General features: G+C 42.4%; 1 protein-coding gene across 1 annotated transcript; it reads left to right on the forward strand.

Moving 5' to 3' along the window:
• The first annotated feature begins 1,974 nt into the window (after positions 1 to 1,974).
• Positions 1,975 to 6,789, forward strand: LOC146352463 (protein FAM240B-like). The gene is made up of 2 exons (XM_084832117.1): positions 1,975 to 2,114; positions 6,705 to 6,789. Exons 1-2 carry the CDS (start codon positions 1,975 to 1,977, stop codon positions 6,787 to 6,789), a joined length of 225 nt encoding a protein of 74 aa, XP_084688243.1.
• Positions 6,790 to 10,910: the final 4,121 nt, after the last annotated feature.

Raw genomic sequence — 10,910 nt, forward strand, 5'->3', positions numbered from 1 at the left:
TCAGATCAAATATTTTTTTCAATTAATTTGCACCCTGCATCATATCATCCCAAACAAATAGAAAATGTTTTGTTTTGTTTTTTCCCACTGAGCATAATTGCCATGTAGGGAAAGATTTGGGGTTGGGGGGAGGGTTTCAGCAGGTGTGGAGGGGAGACTTAACCCTTCCCTCCCCAGATGCAATTCCTCTTGAAAATTGCCATCTGCATGGCTACCAAACTGAAAAAAAACCCTCTTCCACTGGCACAAGGGGACAACCAGGGCTCTGAGGAATACATCCAGGATTCCATGGGCCCAGGCCTAGCAACACCCGTACATTAATGACATAGAGCTTTTCTAGGCATTTATTGTCCCCCTTCATTCCCTACTCATAGTTGTTTATGGGTTCTTTAGATGACGTCGTGACCATCCAGTTTCGCTTCTGTTTTCAAACAGCATTTTCAGTGAGTTTTTTTACAGCAGAGAAAATGGGGTATTATCTCTGAAAGTGAAAGAAAACATTGTTTTCATTTCTGTATTTGTGTTATTCCACTATACCATAGTACCATCTAGAGGTTATGTAGTAGAAAAGCGGGAAAGGAAACAATCCTCATCTACTGCTTGGATCTCAATTCTGTGACGAAACCAAAACTAGATGAAGCGGATTAACAGCCATGTGTAGAAAAGCCCATAATGCACAACTGCCCCTGTATTTTTTAATTACTCACAAGCAGGCACCTGAGGTACTGATCTGGATCAGGATCACCGTGCACAATAAGGGGAAGTTTAAATTTCACCCTCCCCCACTGCTCTCCTGATATTCCCCCACACACACAATGGGCATTTTAAAAAGAAAAGGTGTTGAACCTGGAGGTCACCTCAGCAGAACCATTTCAACTCATTCTCATCTAGATGTACTTTCTGGTGCTGCTAACAACCAAAATCCCACAAAAGATTGTGCAAGCTTTGGATTTCTCCAAAACTCTTCATCAGGCTACGTGATAAAAAGCAGGCCATTGGAGAAGAACACCAAAATCCAAAACTTAGGCTAGATGTTGTAGACATGAGGTCTGCCTAATCTAGGGGCTTTTCTGATCTTCCCCCATCCCCTGCTTTTTCCACCTTGCCCGATGAAGAGTTCTGGAGAACTCAAAAGCTTGCCCAGTCTTTTGTGGCATTTTGAATAGTTCTAATAAAGGTACTGACCAACTTTTGATTCTGGATTTTTTTTTTCCTGCTCACAGACTAGCATGCGTATTTTTTGTTTTTCATGATACTGGCAAGACTATGAAACCTGCAGTCCCCTCCCTTGACCAGCAGTTGTTGTGGCAGTAGGGAAGTGGTTCTCCAGCACCTAGGATTCTGAGACCTTTAATGCCCGTCATCACCAAATATTTCAGTTATAACTCAGTCAAATCATATGGAATCCTAATAATGTAATTGGATGATTGCAGAACTTGGGAACACATTTTAATTACCTTTTTCTAAGTTACACAAATTTGAGTTATTCATTCCGGATATTGAAAAAGTCTTTGAAAATGAACAGGTTCAAACACACCAGAGATACACTGAAAGATAAGTCTTGAAGTGTTCTAAGGAATAGAAAATTCGTCTATTAGTAATTGGCAATAATTGATATCTCCACAATACCTTAAAAATGTCATTACTACTTTCCCATTACATCTCTTAATATATGGATGCCACAAAACGTCTTCATTAATATGCCAACGTGAGAGCAATAACTTTATCCTATGTTTTGATCTGAAAGGTCACAGCAACAATTAGATGGACGTGACAGATATTTTTATCACAGATATTGCTACGTGAACAATTATGGACTGCAACTGCTATAGCTTTATGAATGAAAAACTAATTCATTCTTCTGAAATCTACATTGCAAAGTAGGCCAAGGCATGAACTTCATTAAAGGATGGAACATTCTGTTAACTCCTAATCTGGGGCGGTGGGGGGTGGGGTCTTTCCCCTTTACAGAAAATGAACAGCCGGTATTTTCGCCATGAAGTACTCGCTTGCGAGACTGGTGAGCTGAAAAACTTCTGGGAAAAGAACATTGAGAAGCAAACCCGGCATTCTGAAGCTGAGAAAAACCGAAAACAAAAAAGTGCACTGACAAAGTAAGTACGTAATTTTGTATTTTCTTAAGGTTTAAAAACTTATAAGAATATGTGCAGGGATGTGTGAGAATGAGACCCCAGGAAACTGCCTTCTAGTAAGAAAAAAACAATTTAAGAATGACATTGACAAAGTGGGACATGTCCAAAGGAGCGTGACCAAGATGGTGACAAGTGGCCAAACCAAGTCCTATGAGGAATGGTTGAGACAGCTAGGGAAGTTTAGCCCAGAGAAGAATAAGGAGAGATGTCATTGCTGTCTTCAAACAACTGAAGGGCTGTCTGCAGAAGATGGAACTATCAGGAATGTCATAGTTGCAAGACTCCTGCATTGAGCAGGGTTTGGACCAGACAACCTCCAACAGTCCTTCCAACTCTAAACGTCTATGGTTCATAGATCCAGTTCACACATCATGGCTACCCAGGATTTGTTTAAACCCAGGGTAGTTGTGAAAGGAGCAGGAATGAGAGAGCAGGCTGACCAGCTGCCCACCCACTCCCATTGAGCTAAACAACCCGGGGATGCTCCATCCCCAAGTTATTTAGTGTGATGTCCAAATGCGAAATTGTGGATTGCTAGGGGTGGAGCAACCCTGACTTGTAACCCATAGTTTCTTCTTGGGTTCCTTAGCTCAGCAGGAACAGGTGGGTGAGGCCAGTACACTTGCTCACTCCCGCTCGTTCATGACTAGGGATATCGCAAGCGTCTGGTTGGGGCTTGAAGCCCAGCGAGAAGCTGCCGGTTCAGCCCCCGAGATGCCAGTTCACGGAGCTCAGCTCTTGCCCGACTCATGAACAATCCATGGGCAGTCATGATGTGTGAACCAGGTCTAAGATTTACCCATAGATTGGCCTCCAGGACAGCTCAACTTAAAAGACAAATTGTCTATTTTCACTTTTCTACCAGCCACTAGGGGCTTACAATCTAAGTCATAGCACACAAGGATTAAGGGAGGGAAGGAGGGAGGATTTATATAATTAAAATGGTCAAAAGGCCTATTGGAAGAGAAGGTGAGGGGGACAATTTACTCCTTCCTTTCTAGCTCACAGGGCAGTTGGTTGGGCCTCTGTGAAGGGAGGAGGGGCCCAGTCCCTGCTTGACGAAGCAGCAACCTTGAACGGGGGACAGTTCACCACACTAGCTTCTTCTTCCTCTCCCGCTCACCAGCAGTTGGATGTGGGCCCCTGTGAGGGGAGGGGCGCCTAGCCCAGATTAGTGAAGCGGAAGCTACAGGTGGGGAAGGTGGTGCTGACAGGCTGGCGGCTGGCTGGCTGGCTGGTTCCTTGGCTGCTGCTTTCTACAGACTCTCTTCTCTGCCTGCCTCACCTACTCCAAAAACAATGCAAACACACATGCATGCAGTCAGTGGTGAATCCGGGCAGCTGAGAAGGTCTGAGTATGCCTGCTACTCTCAGGCAGACTCAGCTTTCCCACTATTGCACAGCACACATCTGTGTGTGCTCCAACTCCCAGGAGAGTGAGTGACGGTGTTCTTAGGGTGCTGTGCTCAGGGTAGCGGGGGGGGGGGGGTTGAAAAAAACTAGCATTGGCTGTGGGTGTCATTCACAGCCCCCACAAACAGAAAAATAGAAAGCTGTGTCATGTGTGTTCCCACTACCTGATCACAACAAGATGTAAGAGGAACCAGGCTCAGCAGACCTCTGATGCTCTGCCTAAGCCTTGGAAATTAGAAATAGAAGTTTTGTTTGTTTTACTTCCCCTGCTCCCTGGGCTGGGGATGATAAGCTGCCAAGGAGGAAGGAGAGAGAGAGAATGAGAGAACAAGAGAGATTGAGAGAGAGATTCTTGAGCAGCTGACAAGACCTGAACTGCTGCAAACATGCAAGTTCTTGCACAGAGTCACAGGCAGTCTGGGGGATAGGAGAGAGAAGGGCATCTGGCTGGGGGGGTGTCTCTGGCAGGTGGGGAAAGGGACCACACCCTAAAGTAGGAGTGCAGAACCTCAGGCCAAATCCAGCCCTCCCGGAGGCCAAATCCAGGACTCCTAGCGTCCCAGTCTGGCCCTCTTGGGTTCCCCACATGGCCAAACCTCCTCTCCTCCAACCACCAATCATTTGATAGTTTCCCAGTTTTGTGCAGTCCCCCCCACTGCAAAAGGTTGGCCCCTCCCCTTTTCTCTTCAGCTCCACCCACCACTGGAATGCAGCCTGCAAGAGCTTTACTGAAATGGAATTTGGCCCTCAGGCGGAAAGAGTTTCTGCACCCATGCCCTAAAGCAGGGTGGGCAACTTGTGGACTTCCAGCTGTTTTGGTCTACAACTCCCTCCCTCACCATTGGCTACATTGGCTAGAGCTGATGGGAACTGTAGGCCAAAACATGAGGAGAGCCACAAGTTGCCTACTCCTGCTCTAAAGGATGAACTATGGCTAAATATAAATTTCCAAGCCTATTCAAGAGTTGTAAGAGTAACTGTGAGAAGTCTTCCCCCACCTCAGTGTTCACTTGGTAATATGAAATGGTCCTTTAAAGTCAATATATTCCCCATGCCATGAGACCACAAATTACCATGTCCTGCTTGTTTTCGGGGAGGGGGGGAGGGGTGTTATGTCAGCACCATATTAGCCTTTTCACAGGACCACTTTATCACAATAATAAAAACAACAGAAAGACAATGCCACATCTAAGGCTGAGAGAATGGAAGTGACCCTTTTGACTCTTAACAATGTTCTCAGCCTCTCATAAAAAGCCAATGTTCCAGCAATTAGTACAGCAATTAGTATGTGCCCACAAAAGGTGTGTGCTACTCTTTGCTAGCAGGTCTTCCACCCATTAGGGGTTCATTAATTCCCAAATCCCATTCACCTCTCCTTCAGTATTAGTTTATTGAATTAAATGAAAGGAGGATGTAAAGAATGAATTGCAAAGAGGGAGTAAAGAAAACCAAAACTTTTGCCACTTTTGGGTTTGTAGTACTCAGAATTAATTAAATGAAGAACAAAGCAGATAGCTCTACAACTCATCCAATACACCTTAAATATACAGGCAGCTCTAAAAGGAGCCGAGTGTTAAATGTGGTAGAAAGGAAGATTCTTCCAGCTCACCTACAATTGAGGAAATACAGCAAAAATACGGAAGCATCAGCATGGGGACATTTGGGGGGTTGAAGAGAAGGAAGAAGGTTGTTTATATTCATGCTGCAGCTATGAGGTCCATTCAGAAGTCTTTCCTGGAAATAGTAGATGGTGCCTTTGGTACCCTCACAAACACAGTGCTTACAGCCAGGGTTATATAGGCCATATCCTTAGCACGGTTCTGAGCAAAGTCATGTCATGGTAAGCCTTTTAACTCAAAACTGGCCATGCAAACTGTCACTGTTTCAGATAAGGCACAGTGTAGGTGGAAGTGGTATCATTTTATAGCTGTTCCATGTCCTGCACCATTCCTGTTTTAAAAGGAATCAGGCATCCTGTACCATCACCTTGAACCTAAGTAAAAGTGAGTTGTCAGTGAAGGGCAGACCCAGCTTTGCTTATCTTACAGGGTGGTCATATGTCTCATATTTTGGAATGCACCCCTTCAAAATATGGAACAGAAAGGGTATCCCTATTTCTCAGGACATCAAACTGTACAGAGCTTCATAAATCGTCCTTCACGGATCCATAGAGCCAGTTCACAAAACGCTTTTGCAAGCATTCTTGGGCGCACATTTCCACAGACAAATGTAATGTGCGAACTGAGTGATTGCTGATGTAGGATAGTGGCCTTCCTGACGTCATGCCAGTAACCACTTTCAGCTACTGATCCTGTCAGTGAGTGCTCAGATCACATGTTACATTGCTGTATGTGACTATCTGGAATCACTAGAGACTGGTTAGGTGAAATGGCCATAGTGCTGCTTAACTTTGAAAACCCAATTATTACGAATCATTGCCAATGAACTCATAAGGTTCTAATCATCATGCGATGTCCAGTCTGGAGAAGCAAGATTTTCTCAGGGAGGAATATAGCACTAGTTTAGAACAAGTTCAGCATATATTTAGAATGGGACATGTGCAAGCTCTGCAGGAATATTTATTTTTCTATTTTATTTTATTTATTAAAATATTTATGAAATCTCTTTCTTCCTAAAAGAGCTTCCAAGATGATATACAACTTTAAAACGGTCTCGTAAAAGGAATCTAAATTAAAAAGAGAACCAAAACCCCTCCACCCCCACCCCACCCCACACATCTCTTATCTTTAAAACAGAGAGCAAGTGAATCCAGTTTTAAAACCCATTAAAAGCCAGATGTGGAACACAACAGTTTTTACGACCCACCTAAAGTAAGACAAAGTTCAGGCCAATCTTAGGGAAGGAATTCCACAGTTAGGAAGCTGCCACAGAAAAGGCTCTGTCCTGTATACCGACCAACATATCCTCTTTTCGTGGTGGTGGGACATACAACAGGTTCTCAGAACAATATCATAGGTTATGAGCAGAGATACTCACCAATGAAAGTGGAGAAGATACTCCTTGTAAATGTAGCCAAGGAATATTCCCAAAGAATAGCAAAGTAGGGCTTTTATTTTCTAATAAGTTTTCCTCGCTAAGCAGCACATATGCTAACAAGGTATCTTTTTTTCTGATTAGACTGAGAAATGAATGGACAGAACAGCTGGAAAAAAGATTAAAAATGCTACAAGAACAAGCTGAGAATGAAGAAGCCCCTAACTGAAGATAACATCATGCACTTTTATGTATTCGACTGAAACACTGGCTTAAATTAAAAGAAAAAAATTTGTGTTGAGGCAAAGTGTCTGGCTTGCATTCCTTTAGAAGCTGAAGGGTGGATAGATACATCTGTTTGGATATCTCTTTGACTATTTGATTTCACCCTTTAGCTATCAAAAAGTTGCTCTCTACTTTTTTCTCTTGGGAGCTTTCTTAGCAAGATAGAATATATCAATAGCTTAATACAACATTCTAATAGTTCTGGTTGAAATTGTGGATTTTTGGAGCGTGGATTTTTAATGTTGTTCATCGCCCTAGGGTGCCTTGAGACAGAGATGAAACTGATAAATATTATAAATAAATGATCTCCTATTTGCTTTTTCAGATGATATGTCATTTTCTGATGATATATCAACTTGTAACTTTTCATCAAAATTGTGTGCAGGCATAAATATATGCAGTAAAGAAATCAAACCCCAAGACTTCATTTATTACTAACATTTCAGAGTCAGGGTGTGTCTAGACAGCAGTGGACTTTACTCCACATAGGTTCAGCATACCTCCATAGTCACCATAGGACTAAATGTTTATCTTAAAGGGTTGTCTTATAGGGTAGCCATTTGTCCCATAAATACATCTGTTTAAAATATGGAACACAAATAATTTTCCAATTTCTTGGCATTTTTTAGTCTCACAATCATCCCCATCAGCTGTGTCAACTGACCAGACTAGTAAGAATGCCTGTTTAATATGGACAATATAATATTTGGACTTATATTATGAAGATACAAGAGCCCCACATGAGGACTGGCACATGTGTTCATATGTAACACCAGTTCATTGACTGAACTTCCCGTTCCTGGGTTGTTTGATGCACCGTATAAACCCAGAACTCTGGGTTGTTGAGGGACAAACAACCCAGAGTTTTAACCCAACAATAAACCATGAAGTTAGCCTGCTTGGTCCTACACAGCCCTGATAATCCATGGTTTAAACAACCCATGGGTTGTCATGTGAAAAATGGGCCTCAGTGTCACATCATATAACATCACTCAATTTCTCTCAGCAGAACTGTCTCTGCTGTCACTCAGCAGAATGTATGAACTGTCTCTGTTGAAATGTGTTGTGTTTTGAGGTGATTAAAAAGTTATCTCTTTGGCATTTGATGGCCTCTTCACACATCTAAGGCATCCTTTAAAGTTTTAATCATCTACAGAGGAACATGGATTTGCAAAAATATGCCCTAAGGTTTGTGTAGGTGTTCCCTAAGATTTCTTCATAAGACTACTTTCCTTATATATCTTTCTGTATTCTGAATACTCAACAACACTTTAACCTGAGATAAACAGGTATAAATGAAGTAATGTTATTACATTAGTTTGCTCTTAAAGTAACCGACTCACAGTTGTAACAGCAGCCAATATTCTCAAATGGCTTGTTTAAGTCTTAACCCATAGACATGAAATAACTTCGCTGCCATCCTTGTTAGGTAGATAATTCACTATTCTTTTTATTTTGCAGATGAGAAAACTGAGGGTAAGGGATCGTGTTTTTCAGAAAGTCAATAAAGATTACTTTCTCTTGTCAGGTTCATAGTTGAATCAAGGATGCCCTGCTCAAAGTCTCTTTCCTTGGGAAAAAAAACACTAGTTCCCCTTTCAGGTTTTTCTAATGTTTTTCTTTCCCTTGCCTCCTCTTTAAAATAAAAGGTTTGTTGGGTTTTGGCATTACAAACATATAAATATTGAATAGAAAATAGACATACAACGGTATTTCCTGACTTTTTTTAGTCTACTTTCTGTATCATTGGGCATTCAGTATCATTTTGTTTATATAGCTTTTCATAACCAAAGTCATTTCTTAAATAAATAATATGAAAACAGATCATTGTGGGGTGCCTTTCATGTTACGGGAGAGTCTTTTTCATATTCTGAGTCCAACATGCAAAACAAAATAGAGGGAATAGAAAAAAGAAGGACACTTTGGGCAGTATTCAACAGTGTCATTCTGCAAACTCAAATAGCACTAGCACAGTTTCACTGAATCGTTCCATTGTGTAAGCAACTGCCCATTACACTCGCACAACCAGTTCCGCAACCAGTTGTACAACGTGTTGCACGAATGTTATGTGCAATGGGTTGCACAAGAACAATCCACAACTGCTTGCACAACTGTGCTTGTGCAAACAGAACTGCAGTTGGATTATTCTCTTGCGCATAAGTTCAGAACCTAGTTTCCGCTAGCACAACATCACTTGTACTTATGGGATGACATACTGCCCATAGGGATGGGAAGGGCTACTTTCTTTCCTGGGGGAGCACTTTGTGGGTTCTCAGATTTGCCTGTTCAAGACACCTGGTGTTTAGAAATGCAAATATACATAACTTGAACACTGAGCACACTTGCTGTGTGTACTATCTTCTCTCCTAGAACTGAACTCAGGGGAATCTGGTTCTGCATATTTACAGCACAAGCAGCTGTGCACAGCTCTAATTGGCTATAACTGAGATGTGGGATGTCACAATCCACTTGCCCCTTCCTGGATACATTTTTAATCCATTTTAAAATTGGTTGTGCTTCTTCCCCTCTCCCCGCCTGCTTTTTTAAATTAAGTGATGAATCTGAAATTGAGAAACAGATGTGCAGGTATCTACTCGGTTGTGCAACTCCCCCAACCAAGTCCCCCAGTGTGTTCCCCTATCATATTTACCAAAGGCATGTACTGTCTGTACATCCTCAAGTGTGCATAGGAGGAATAATTTGCTTTAAAGTACACACACACACACTAGAACATTAAGGAGAAGACTATACTAGAAGCTTTCTTCATGATGTGCTGGCTTCTATGCACAGCAATATTTTGACATGAAGCATTTTTAAAACAGCAGCCTGACCTGTGCAGATCTAAGGTGTCAGTGACCTGTGAGTATCATACCATGTCTGAAGTGGCTCTACATAGGGAACATGAGGAGAACTGCAGTAAAGAACAGAGTGCCTTTATTATCCCAGATTATCTCCTGCTTTAAATGAAGACCAGAAGATGATGCCTCGTCTCTTCTCTGGCTATCTTCACCATCCACATATGTGTTATAAATAATACCCTTGATATAAATTACTGTGGGACCTTACACTGTTTCATCAGTACTGTTACGGTGTTCAACTACTAGTGTGCTATAGTGGACATGACCCAGGAAGAGCAGGGTTTAGTCCAGGGGTGTCCAATCTCTTTCAGCCTAAGGGCTGAATTAAGTTTCAGAGACACTCTTTGGGGCTGCATTCCAGTGGTGGGCAGAGCCCAAGGCAAAAGGGGCAGGGGTAAAAAAAAAACAAAAAAAATACCAGCATATTTTACCTGTAAACTCTCACTGTCAGTAAGCCTTACTGGAGGCACTGCAACGTTTTAGAATTGGGGCGGGGACTGTGCAAAAGCCAGGAAACCACCAAATGATTGGTGGGTGGGTGAAAGGAAAGGGGTGGGGTATTCTGGGGAACCCCAGAGGGCCAGATTAGGATCCTGGGTAGGACAGATTTGGCCCATGAGCCTTAGGTTCAACACCCCTGGTTTAGACACTCCCTCAGCCATGAAGCTCACTAGGTGACTTGGGCAAGTCACTGACCTTGTTTGCATGATCAAAATAAGGCTTATTTAAGCCAGTGTGGCTTATTTAAAACCATGTTTAAAAAAAAAAAATCACTTATTTTTAACTCATGGCATGTGTCAGGCAGGGTTTAATTTCCATAATCACTGCCCAGGCGTGGTTTGTCGTGTGGTCCAAACCCAGGCAGCATGGCGTGTGGGAGGGGGAAACCCATGGGCTGTTCTAGGTTATTGAAGGGTTTGCCCTTCCAACAAGCCATGCCACCCGGGTTCAAACAACATGACAAGCAGCACCTGGACAGTAATTATGGAAAACGTGCCTGGCGCACACTGCAATTTAAATAAGCCACCATGGCTTAAATAACAATGACTTATTTTGATCTTGTGAACCAGCCCACTGTCTCTTAGCTTAACCTACCCTAAAGGGTTGTTGTAAGGATAACATGGGATAACTCCATGTATGCTGTCCAGATCTGCTTGGAAGAAGAGTGGAATATCAGTGTGTGATTTAAACATTACCAATGTTATTT

The sequence above is a fragment of the Heloderma suspectum genome, chromosome 2, assembly GCF_057233095.1.
Source record: "Heloderma suspectum isolate Gila_16-S chromosome 2, 16-S_ref, whole genome shotgun sequence".
NCBI classification, from domain to species: Eukaryota; Metazoa; Chordata; class Lepidosauria; order Squamata; family Helodermatidae; genus Heloderma; species Heloderma suspectum.

Coding starts and splice junctions, on each gene's coding strand:
- LOC146352463 (XM_084832117.1), top strand. CDS start 1,975: ATGAACAGCCGGTATTTTCGCCATGAAGTACTCGCTTGCGAGACTGGT. Junction 2,115..6,704: donor CAAAAAAGTGCACTGACAAA/GTAAGTACGTAA, acceptor TTTTCTGATTAG/ACTGAGAAATGAATGGACAG.